This window comes from Mustelus asterias, chromosome 1 (genome assembly GCF_964213995.1).
Source record: "Mustelus asterias chromosome 1, sMusAst1.hap1.1, whole genome shotgun sequence".
In the NCBI taxonomy this organism is placed as follows: Eukaryota; Metazoa; Chordata; class Chondrichthyes; order Carcharhiniformes; family Triakidae; genus Mustelus; species Mustelus asterias.
In genome coordinates this window covers 145,741,641-145,754,794 of record NC_135801.1, presented here as the reverse complement: position 1 = coordinate 145,754,794, position 13,154 = coordinate 145,741,641, and the positions used below count along the sequence as shown (strand labels likewise).

General features: G+C 44.4%; 1 protein-coding gene across 1 annotated transcript in view; it reads left to right on the top strand.

The window, feature by feature from the left end:
- The first annotated feature begins 4,448 nt into the window (after window positions 1-4,448).
- fech (ferrochelatase) overlaps window positions 4,449-13,154 on the top strand; it is a 65,457-nt gene continuing 56,751 nt past the window's right edge. Inside the window, exon 1 of the mRNA XM_078219922.1 lies at window positions 4,449-4,596. Within this exon, the coding sequence (XP_078076048.1) occupies window positions 4,560-4,596 (37 nt within the window). The 5' untranslated portion in view covers window positions 4,449-4,559. The remainder of the gene's footprint in view (window positions 4,597-13,154) is intronic.

Here is a 13,154-nt window from a genome sequence, read left to right as displayed (position 1 = left end):
GTGCAAGTCCACAAATCCTTGAAGGTGGCAACACAGGTGGAGAAGGTGGTGAAGAAGGCATATGGTATGCTTGCCTTTATAGGACGGGGTATAGAGTATAAAAACTGGAGTCTGATGATGCAGCTGTATAGAACGCTGGTTAGGCCACATTTGGAGTACTGCGTCCAGTTCTGGTCGCCGCACTACCAGAAGGACGTGGAGGCGTTAGAGAAAGTGCAGAGAAGGTTTACCAGGATGTTGCCTGGTATGAAGGGTCTTAGCTATGAGGAGAGATTGGGTAAACTGGGGTTGTTCTCCCTGGAAAGACGGAGAATGAGGGGAGATCTAATAGAGGTGTACAAGATTATGAAGGGGATAGATAGGGTGAACGGTGAGAAGCTTTTTCCCAGATCAGAAGTGACGTTCACGAGGGCTCACAGGCTCAAGGTGAGAGGGGCGAAGTATAACTCAGATATTAGAGGGATGTTTTTTACACAGAGGGTGGTGGGGGCCTGGAATGCGCTGCCAAGTAGGGTGGTGGAGGCAGGCACGCTGACATCGTTTAAGACTTACCTGGATAGTCACATGAGCAGCCTGGGAATGGAAGGATACAAACGATTGGTCTAGTTGGACCAAGGAGCGGCACAGGCTTGGAGGGCCAAAGGGCCTGTTTCCTGTGCTGTACTGTTCTTTGTTCTTTGTTCTTTCCTGTATTCCATCTCATCATTGTTTGAGATCCGACCCACAATGGTGGTGTCATCAGCAAACATGAGAATGGAGTTGGAGTGGAATTTGGCCACACCTCTATTGGGATACAGTGAAAAGTATTGTTTCTTGCACGCTATGCAGACAAAACATACAGACAAAACATGGAGTACATAGGAGAGAAGGAAAGGAGAGGGTGTAGAATAAAGTGTTATAGTCACAGATAGGGTGTAGAGAAAGATCAGTTTAATATATGGGAGGTCGATTCAAAAGTCCGATGGCTTTTCTTGAGTCTGTTAGTATTTGTTCTCAGAATTCTGTATTTTTTTCCCGATGGAAGAAGGTGGAAGAGAGTATGTCTAGGATGCTTGGTGTCCTTTATTATGCTGGCTGCTTTTCCGAGGCAGCGGGAAGTGTAGACAGAGTCAATGGATGGGAAGCTGTACACTGATATGCATCTCAAGAAGACGTGAGCTAAACAAGAAAACAAACAAGTAGCAACTTGTCTTTCAGGATCAGATTCAGTCTGTTTTGCCCTTTGACAACATGACAAAATAAAGAATATCTTGAGCAGAAGAACGAGGCTCTGCTAAATTACAAGAAAACTCAAGGTGAAGTACTTGAGCTTTGCAACAGGCAGGAAAACCTATTGAAGGGCATTCACATGCTGCAAACCTATCAGGTCCAGATTTTATCCTCAGGAACATTATGAAGTGAGCCAAAATTGATTTAATGCCAGTTTGAAAGAATCGATGACTTGATTTTCAGAGAAGACTCAGGAATGTTCACTATTCTGGGAGGAAGCTGAGAGGTACAAGAATGAAACTACATTGCTGAATAAAACAGTTGCACATTCGGAAGGAACTTTGGAAAAACATTACATTCTGAAAGAGCTATACAAAGAGATGAAAATCAAAAACATAGAATGGCAAAGATAGAAGCTCTCACTAAAGAGCATGAGGTCTTTTAATACCAATTGGCAGAAGCACATTTACAGAACATGACCTTGAAAGGTAGCATAAAGAAATTATACTCTACTAAGGGAGCACTAATCACTGGAGACAACACAATATGGAGCACCAAACAAATCTTTGAGCTAATGTATGTCATCCATAATTACCCTCACTCCCTTCTGAACAGGGATACCTGTGTAGCCCTCGATCTTATCCAGCCAGTGAAAGATGTCAAGACTATCACAGTCATTAGTCAACCAGAACAGAGACCTCAAAGACTTAAGATTATTCAGATTCTGATTTCATCTGTGATCTTCCTTTTCTTTTTGTGGAGCAGATTTTCCCATCATCAATCCAGCTCCTGGAATGTCCCCAATAGTGGTAGTGCGGCGACCAGAACTGGACGCAGTACTCCAAATGTGACAAAACCACAAGGGATGATCAAACCTGGCAGCAGTTGCAAGCCAACAGTGAAAAAGGTAGAAGTGGGCATGCTACTCAATCTTCTTCTTGCCACAGGAATACTCTTCTTCAGCCTCAGTGAGCTTCCAGATGGCCTAAGTGGAGAAGGAAGCTGCAAAGACACTGCCAAATAGACCATAACCAGTTCGTATATCCCGCAAGATGCGGTCAAGTGTAACTACAGCCATAGACTGCCAAACCAGCCAGACTAACCAGATATGGTTTAACCTCAAGTAATGGAAGAAATGAATAAAACTATATGCAAAGACCAGTACAGCTGCCAACCCAACAACAAGATCAAGCAACACCAGAGCAGACCACGCTCTTGACAGAATGGCAAACAAGATGTGGAAGAGTTATAAATGCCAGAGACCTCCGGAATCTCTAAGTTGAAGGATTTGGAGGAGAGAGATGGGGGTAGTGAGAATGTTGTTAATGTTAATACTGTAAAATCAATAATGTTAGAAGAGCATGAAGACTGTAACAGGAAGGTTAATGCACAAGACTTATTTCAATATAATACTTGAAAGTAAACGAAAGTATCTCTATTTCCATGGGATAAGGACTTCAGGGTAGTGTAGTAGAAGGGTCAGGTACATAAAGAGTTAATATGTATTGAGTACACAGTGATGCAAGAAGACACCTTACCCAGAGCCAGCGTCAGTCTGGAGTTGGGTGAAGACCTAAAATGGGGTCAGCTTCATATCTGTACCTTCCACTGTAAATGTGTACATAGAAGGGATTTTCACAGTGACTTCATTGCACTGTTAATGTAAGCCTACTTGTGACACTGATAAATAAACCTTAAACCTTATGAGTTGTTAATAAAAACTTGCTGTTCACATACTCCAAAGTGGAAGCCTACTTCATAGTGTCCGAAGCAAGAATCTCCAAAACAAGCTCCACACTTGTCCCACAAATGTCAAAATTGTTGTGATAATTTGAAATTTGGTATTCTTGTGTTTGTTCTGATGAATGCAAGATGAAAAGACTGTCGTTCTTTTCAGCAACATTACCAAAAAACAATATATATTATGCAATGAAAAATTCGTGATTGACTCCAGAGCACTATGTTATTAATTTGAAACAAATCAGAGAACTTGCTGCAAACTCTAATATTTAGAATTTATTATTCATATTTAACAAACATTTCATTGTGCCTGCCATGGCTAAGTTGGGAGCATGCTCAACTCTGTGTCACAAGGTTGAAGCTCCACTTCTGGACATGAATGGCATGGTGCCACAGTGGTTAGCACTGCTGGCTCACATGCCAGGGGCCTGGGTTCAATTCTGCCTCGGGTGACTTGTCTGTGTGGAGTTTGCACGTTCTCCCCATGTCTGCAGGTGCTCCAGTTTTTTCCCAGTCAAAAGATGTGCAGCTGGATTGGCCATGCTAAATTGCTCCTTAATGTTCCAAGATGTGAGGATTAGTGGTGTAAATATGTGGGGTTACGGGGAAGGGGCCTGTGTAAGATGCTATCAGAGATTCAGTCCAGACTTGATGAACCGAATTGCCTCATTCTGCACTGCATGATTCTATGATGAGCATGAAAATTTAGGTTGGCAGTCCAGTGCAAATATTGGAGATGTTGCCTTTCGGATGAGACATTAGAACCGAGATCCTGTCTGTCCTCGCAGATAAACGTAGCTAAAACTGTCTTCAATAAATGTAGCTAAAACAGATTACCTGCTCATTATTACAACATGAAGGAAAAATGTAGGGAATGGCACAAAGTCATGTCATGTTTGGAGTTGGTGCAGACACAATTAGCTAAATGACTGCTCAGTAGCACAGTGGTTACCACTGCTGCCTCACAGTACCAGGGACCTGGATTCAATTCCGGCCTCGGGTCACTGTCTGTGTGGAGTTTGCCCATTCTCCCTTTGTCTACATAGGTTTCCTCCGGGTGCTCCGATTTCCTCCTACAGTCCAGGTGAGGTTAATTGGCTATGCTAAATTGACCCTAATGTCAGGGGATCAGCAGAGTAAGTATGTGGGGTTACGGGAATAAGCCCTGAGTGGGATTGTGGCCAGTGCAGACTTGATGGGCCAAATGGCCTCCTTCTGCACTGTAGGGATTCTATGGTGATTCTGTGCTGTAACAGTTCTGTGATTGGATTGCTGTTTGTGGGAGCTTGTTGTGTGCAAATTGGCGGCTGCGTTTCCTACATTGCAATGGTGGCTACACTTCAAAAGCACTTAAAGTGCTTGGAGAGGTCCAGTGATGGGTGGAAAGCTCTTCGGAAATGCAAGTTTTGTTCTTTGACTACTGGCACGGTATATCAGGAAAAGAGGAGGGTAATAATATAGGAGGAGGCGTTCTCTCCCCTCCCTGCCTCTGTGTGGTTGGTCTAGGTGCTGTTTCAGAGTGAGGCAGCAGGACTTGTTGCTGCGCTCTCACAGCGAGGTGGAACTGACGGCGGCGGAGTCAGCGCGGACGGAATTGAGTGTTGTACAACATGGCGCTGCTGAGGGTGTCCGCTCGGTTGTGTGTCGGTGAGTTTAACCGTTAAATTTATCCGTTAAAGACGCAGAAAGAGAGGTGTAGGAGCGAGGTGGTGGCAGGGGTGGCGATGTTTCAGGATTGTCCGGGGTTGGGGGGGGTTCCAATCCGGACGGCGACGCGAGCCGCTCTCGGCGGCTTGTTGTGTAACTTGGTGACCGGCAGATAGGAAATAAACAACCGGTGTTTTTACCGGCAGCAAACACAACCCCCCCCCCCCCCCCCCCCAATCTCAATCAAACACAAACTGTGGGATTTGTTTTCGGAAGGCGGGGGGGGGGGGGGGGGGGGGAGGGATATATTTGGGTTGGAAGACGCTCCTTGTTGGGTTGTGTAATCACTGACTCGTCGCCACGTTGTTTTGAGCAGGAGCTGATCTGAATGTTTATTATTCAATCATAGGATGCCGGTGTCGCTGGTTGGCCAGCGTTTATTGCCCATCCCTATTTGTCCCAGGGCAATTGTGACAGATTTAGAACATAGAACATTACAGCGCAGAACAGGCCCTTCGGCCCACGATGTTGCACCGACCAGTTAAAAAAAAACTGTGACCCTCCAACCTAAACCAATTTCTTTTCGTCCATGAACCTATCTACGGATCTCTTAAACGCCCCCAAACTAGGCGCATTTACTACTGATGCTGGCAGGGCATTCCAATCCCTCACCACCCTCTGGGTAAAGAACCTACCCCTGACATCGGTTCTATAACTACCCCCCCTCAATTTAAAGCCATGCCCCCTCGTGCTGGATTTCTCCATCAGAGGAAAAAGGCTATCACTATCCACCCTATCTAAACCTCTAATCATCTTATATGTTTCAATAAGATCCCCTCTTAGCCGCCGCCTTTCCAGCGAAAACAATCCCTTTCCTAAAGGATATGAGTGAACCAGATGGGTTTTTACAACAATCGGCAATGAGTTCATGGTCATCAGTAGATTTTTAATTTCAGATTTTTTTTATTGAATTCAAATTTCACACTCTCCCATGGTGGGATTCGAACCCTAGTCCCAGACCATTTTGCAGGGTCTCTATTATTAGTCCAGTGACAATACCATTACAGCACACCCTCTTTCCGCCCCCGCCCCCACCCCTGCCCCTGCCCCGACATGACTTAAAAAACCAAAACAAAGCCCAAGTTTCAAATGTACTAAAGAGTGACAAGCCGTGTGCACGTGCCTCAGTTTATTAATAACACTATCTAGGGATCTAGATGAGTATATAGCTTGATCTAGATGAGTATATAGCTTGTAGGAAGGGACTAAAGAAGGAAATTAGGAGAGCCAGAAGGGGTCACGAGAAGGCCGTGGCAAGTAGAATTAAGGAAAACCCTAAGGCGTTCTATAAATATGTGAAGAGTAAAAGGATGAGATGGGAAGGAATAGGGCCTATAAAAGGTAAAGGCGGGAAAATCAGTACGGAACCAGTAGAAATGGCAGAGGTGCTTAATGAGTATTTTGCCTCGGTTTTCACAGAGGAGAAGGACATGGGTGGATGTACTGAGGGCTTGCGGTGGACTGAAAAGATTGAGTATGTGGACTTTAACAAAGAGGTTGTGCTGGAATCTTTGAATGGCATCAAGATAGATAAGTCGCCGGGTCCGGATGGGATGTACCTCAGGTTACTGTGGGAGGCGAGGGAAGAGATTGCAGAGCCTCTGGCGATGATCTTTGCGTCGTCGATGGAGACGGGAGAGGATTGCAGATGTGGTTCCCATTTTCAAGAAGGGGAATAGGGATAGCCCAGGAAATTACCGACCGATGAGCCTAACCTCAGTGGTTGGTGAGCTGATGGAGAAGGTCCTGAGGGACAAGATTTATGAGCATTTAGAGAGGTTTAGTATGCTCAAGAATACTCAGCATAGCTTTGTCAAAGGCAGATCGTGCCTTACGAGCCTGGTGGAGTTCGTCGAAAATGTGACTAAACACATTGACGAAGGGAAAGCAGTAGATGTGGTTTATATGGATTTTAGCAAGGCGTTCGATAAGGTCCCCCATGCAAGGCTTCTCGAAAAAGTGAGAGGGCATGGGATCCAAGGGGCTGCTGCTCTGTGGATCCAGAACTGGCTTGCCCAAAGGAGGCAGAGAGTGTGTATAGATGGGTCTTTTTCTAATTGGAGGTCGATCACCAGTGGTGTGCCCCAGGGATCTGTTCTGGGACCCTTGCTGTTTGTTATTTTCATAAATGACCTGGATGAGGAAGTGGAGGGATGGGTTGGTAAGTTTGCCGACGACACGAAGGTTGGTGGGGTTGTGGATAGTCTGGAGGGATGTCAGAAGTTACAGAAGGACATAGATAGGATGCAAGGCTGGGCGGAGAAGTGGCAGATGGACTTCAACCCAGACAAATGCGTAGTGGTCCATTTTGGCAGGTCAAATGGGATGAAGGAGTACAATATAAAGGGAAAGACACTTAGTACGGTAGAGGATCAGAAGGACCTTGGAGTCCAGGTCCATAGGACTCTTAAAATCGGCCCCGCAGGTGGAGGAGGTGGTTAAGAAGGCGTATGGTGTGCTGGCCTTTATCAATCGAGGGATTGAGTTTAGGAGTCCGGGGATAATGATGCAGCTATATAAGACCCTCGTCAGACCCCACTTGGAGTACTGTGCTCAGTTCTGGTCGCCTCATTACAGGAAGGATGTGCAGAAGATTGAAAGGGTGCAGAGGAGATTTACAAGGATGTTGCCTGGATTGAGTGGCATGCCTTATGAGGATAGGCTGAGGGAGCTCGGTCTTTTCTCCTTGGAGAGACGTAGGATGAGAGGAGACCTAATAGAGGTATACAAGATGTTGAGAGACATAGATCGGGTGGACTCTCAGAGGCTTTTTCCCAGGGTGGAAATGTCTGCTACGAGAGGACACAGCTTTAAGGTGCTGGGGGGTAGGGACAGGGGAAATGTTCAGGGGAAGTTTTTCACACAGAGGGTGATGGGCGAGTGGAATCGGCTGCCGTCAGTGGTGGTGGAGGCAAACTCAATAGGGTCTTTTAAGAGACTCCTGGATGAGTACATGGGGCTTAATAGGATGGAGGGTTATAGGTAGGGATATGTTCGGCACAACATGTGGGGCCGAAGGGCCTGTTTTGTGCTGTAGTTTTCTATGTTTCTATTACTATGTTCAGTGGCAAAAGGTGGTATTGGAAAGTTGCAGAGAGGCATTAGTTAATGGATTGAGTGGACAAAACCCGCAGCGGGTGGAGTTCAGTCACTTGGGAGCTAAGTGAGATAAATCAGCATTGTTCTTGAACAGAGAGGAGCTGGGTACCATGTGTGAGCAGAGAGATTTTGGAGTTTGTGCTGTGCACAGATGCAAACGAAAGATAATTAAAGGCCAAGGGTGTGTTGGTCATTATCTCAAAGTTTGCAATGGGGAAGTTGTGTTTCAGTTGTATGGAGCTCTGACAGGCCCCCAACTAGAGTAGGAGCTCTTTGGAGGAGTGGAGTGCAAATTCAGTTTGATTAAAGGATTTTGCTTGAGAAACTGTTTCCTCGGGTCTCTTCTCTTCGCCCACCGTCCTTCCCCTTTCAATCTGCTGAGGCTAAGAATAAGTCAATTAAAAATTGCAAAATTGAGATATATAGATTTCTGTTTGGTATAGATATTCAGGGATATGGAATCAAGGTGGATAAAGGTTGATGATCAGCCTTAATCTAATTGAATGATGAGACTGCCCAAGGGGCTGAATTGCCCACTCCTGTTCCCACATTCTTAAGTACAGCTGATGGATCGGTCCTCACATCACCGCACAGCTAGAGGAAATTCGATGCCATAGAATCATGAAAACTTACCATTTGGCCCATTCCTAAACTGGCTTTGAAAGATCAATCATGCTTAGTCTCACAACTTTGCATTTTTGTTCGTAACTCTTGGGTGCTTCTTCCTTAAGTCCCTGTCCAATTCCCATTTTAAAAAGCATTTTATGGAATCACTCTCCAGCACCTCTTCAAATAGTGTGTTCCAGATTTCAACAACATAATGAAAATGTTTTGGCCAGTTTCCTATCAAGTTTTAGTTTTGATCTTGACTCATTATTTGAGTTTTGTGTAAAGGGAAACAATAGGGAAATTTGTGTCCAAGTCTGCTTATGCTTTAATCGAGCAATGTATGTTTTCAGACAAAGTATTGTGCTGCTGAAAATTTGAAATTGAAACAAATAATGTTGCAAATACCCAGCCTCTGTGATGGAACAAACAGATTGTGTTTCGGGTCGATGACCTTTCAAATGGTTTTCTTAATTTTATTTAATTACTTTTCAGTCTGGGTTTATATTTGTTTCCTGGTATTGTATTTTTAGTTTCCTCCTTGACTCTGTCCCTGGCACTTAATGCAGCTTTTGGTGTTGCCACAGTGATTTGCCTGTTCGTACATGAACCTAAGCAAGATTTGGAACTGTCAGAGAAAATTATTTCATTCTGCAGTTTTATTTCACGAAATGTATTAATCTTATTTTTATTAAAGAGTAACTGATCTTATTTGAGAGATTTGTTTCTTTTTAAAAAAAGTTTAAAATCATTGCAACATTAAAGTGAAGCCTTGTCTGCCTGGTTGACTAATTTCTGGAAAAGTAGTGAGTTCCAATGTCAAGCCAATGCCACCATAAGCAGATTAACCAGACGTTTGTGGGATTTGCTGTTGCAAATTGGCTGCAATATTTATAATAATGAATACATTCGAAAGTAGTGAATGACTTATGAAGCACTTCAGAATATCATTAAAGGCACTCTATACAAGTACATTTTGACTTTTTCTCTGTTACTTTAAGCTGACCAGAAGTCCAACCCAGAACTCAGGCCTCTTGGCCCCCAGACCTGTACCAGGATAAATATAGCACTAGAATGAACAGTTGTTGTCAATCAGGAAGAACCACAATCCCTTTAGGGTGGTTTTACTTTCCTCATGTGTCTGTCACTGAGCCCCACCTAGATTTCAGTTCCTTTCTCCCTCTGAAGCTTGCCGGAATTTGTCAGGAAGTTATTTGCCCCTGCTCAGTAAATGAAGTGTCAGCAAAGTAAGAAATGGGAACTTAACGAGGTGAAATAATGAAATTGAAGACAGCTGTAATTAAATCCTCATTCTGCACTGTAGGATTCTATGACCTGACTGACTTACTCTGTCAGTATATAAAAAGGACGTACTCACAAGGGCTCGACAAGTAATTTAGGAAAGAAAGTTCTGGAATTTCCAATCTTAGTGGTGGCGGCGATGGGGGGGCTGGTTTTTGTTATCTCCAAACATGACTATTTGATGCTATTTTCGCCAGCCTCCCATCTTCTGCCCTCCACAAACTTAAATTCATCCAGATCTCTTTGGCTTGATAGTGGTTACCTCGGAGTTAGAAGCATTGTTAATTCTGCTAACTCTTCAGGGTAATTATTTTGTTAAGGGTGTAGTTGCACCTCCTGGATATGAGCTACCAGCCCCTTCATCACCACCAAGATTGGAAATTGCGGAACTTTCTTTCCTAAATTACTTGTAGAGCCCTTGTGAGTACGTCCTTTTTATATACTGACAGAGTAAGTCAGTCAGGTCATAGAATCCTACAGTGCAGAATGAGGCCATTTGGCCCATTGAATCTGCACTAACTCATCTTACCCAGGCCCTATCCCTGTAACAAAGAACAAAGAACAGTACAGCACAGGAAACAGGCCCTTCGGCCCTCCAAGCCTGTGCCGCTCCTTGGTCCAACTAGACCAATCGTTTGTATCCCTCCATTCCCAGGCTGCTCATGTGACTATCCAGGTAAGTCTTAAACGATGCCAGCGTGTCTGCCTCCACCACCCTACTTGGCAATGCATTCCAGGCCCCCACCACCCTCTGTGTAAAAAAACATCCCTCTGATATCTGAGTTATACTTCGCCCCTCTCACCTTGAGCCCGTGACCCCTCGTGATCGTCACCTCCGACCTGGGAAAAAGCTTCCCACTGTTCACCCTATCTATCCCCTTCATAATCTTGTACACCTCTATTAGATCTCCCCTCATTCTCCGTCTTTCCAGGGAGAACAACTCCAGTCTACCCAATCTCTCCTCATAGCTAAGACCCTCCATACCAGGCAACATCCTGGTAAACCTTCTCTGCACTCTCTCTAACGCCTCCACGTCCTTCTGGTAGTGCGGCGACCAGAACTGGACGCAGTACTCCAAATGTGGCCTAACCAGCGTTCTATACAGCTGCATCATCAGACTCCAGCTTTTATACTCTATACCCCGTCCTATAAAGGCAAGCATACCATATGCCTTCTTCACCACCTTCTCCACCTGTGTTGCCACCTTCAAGGATTTGTGGACTTGCACACCTAGGTCCCTCTGTGTTTCTATACTCCTGATGACTCTGCCATTTATTGTATAACTCCTCCCTACATTATTTCTTCCAAAATGCATCACTTCGCATTTATCCGGATTAAATCTGCCACCTCTCCGCCCAATTTTCCAGCCTATCTATATCCTGCTGTATTGCCCGACAATGCTCTTCACTATCCGCAAGTCCAGCCATCTTCGTGTCATCCGCAAACTTGCTGATTACACCAGTTACACCTTCTTCCAAATCATTTATATATATCACAAATAGCAGAGGCCCCAGTACAGAGCCCTGTGGAACACCACGAGTGCCTTCTTCACCACCCTACGAGTTTACCCTGCTGATCTCCCCCCTATGCTTACTGCGACACTGAATTGGCAATTTAGCATTACCAATACACCTAACCTGTACATCATTGGTCTGTGGGAGGAAACTGGAGAACCTGGAGGAAACCCACACAGACACGGCAAGAATGTGCAAACTCCACACAGTCACAGAATTGAACCTGCATCCCTGTGAGGTGTGGAGATGCCGGCGTTGGACTGGGGTAAAAACAGTAAGAAATCTCACAACACCAGGTTAAAGACTTTATAGAGTCAGAGGTTTACAGCATGGAAACAGGCCCTTCGGCCCAACTTGTCCATGCCATCCTTTTTATTAAACCCCCAAACTAATCCCAATTGCCTGCATTTGGCCCATATCTCTCTCTACCCCATCTTATCCATGTAACTATCTAAATGCTTTTTAAATGACAAAATTGTACCCGCCTCTACTACTACCTCTGGCAGCTTGTTCCAGACACTCACCACCCTCTGTGTGAAAAAATTGCCCCTCTCACCTTAAACCTATTCCCTCTTGTTTTAGAATCCACTACCTTTGGGAAAATATATTGACTATCTAGCTGATCTCTGCCCTTCATTATTTTATAGACCTCTATAAGGTCACCCCTCAGCCTCCTATGCTCCTAATAGGGTGACCAGAACTGCACACAGTATTCCAAGTGTGGCCTTACCAATGTCTTGTACAACTTCAACAAGACGTCCCAACTCCTGTATTCAATGTTCTGCCCAATGAAACCAAGCATGCCGAATGCCTTCTTCACCACTCTGTCCACCTGTGACTCCACTTTCAAGGAGCTATGAACATGTACCCCAAATCTCTTTGTTCTGTAACTCTCCCCAACGCCCTACCATTAACTGAGTAAGTCCTGCCCTGGTTCAATCTACCAAAATGCATCACCTTGCATTTGTCTAAATTCAACTCCATCTGCCATTCGTCAGCACACTGGCCCAATTGATAACCTGATGTTGTGAGACTTCCCTGTGAGGTAGCAGTGCTAACCATTGTGCTGCCCTTATTGGCTGTTCCTAGTTACCCGAGAGCAGTTGAGAGTCACCCACATTGCTGTGGCTCTGGGAGTCGTGTGTCGGCCAGACTAGGTAAGGGCGGAAGATTTCCCTCCCTCGAGGACATAAGTGATGGGTTTTTCCAACAATTTATAATGGTTTCCTGGTCATCAGTAGATTCTTAATTCCAGATATTTTTTATTGAATTCAAATTCATACTATCTGCTGTGGCAGGATTCGAACCCGGATCCCAGAACTTCAGCTGAGTTTTAAGTAGTGGAAGCAGATACAATAGTGATATTTAAGGGGCGTCTTGACAAATGCATGAATAAGATGGGAATAGAGGGATATGGTCCCCGGAAGGGTAGGGGGTTTTAGTTCAGTCGGGCAGGATGGTTGATGTAGGCTTGGAGGGCCGAAGGGCCTGTTCCTGTGCTGTAATTTTCTTTGTTCTTTGTTCTTTGCTCTTTCTGGATTAATAGTCTAGCGATAAAATCACAAGGTCATTGCCTCCCTCCCTCCAAGTCATGTCTCGATAATTGAAATTGGATAATACTGAGTTGGTGGAGAATGCTGTTTACAGCAGCAAATCTGTGCACTATTGTTCAAATGACTACCTAAAATATATACGGCCTAAAGTATTAAGCAAATGAATTTTAGAATGCATTTTCTTTGTGAAGAAATATTTAAGGCTGTTTTCCCAAGACCTGATGAAACTTAAAATTTGCCTTATGAAAAGACTTCACTAAGCACAAGTATTTTAAGCTTTTGAAACAATTGGTGTTTATTTCTTTAAAATCACTAGAATGAGACAGTAATGTTTCCATCATCTCCATGGATAAATATGGAATGATTTTGTAAAAATAAGTTACTACTTCAGCTGTCATGCTCACAGGGTGTATTTTGAATTAT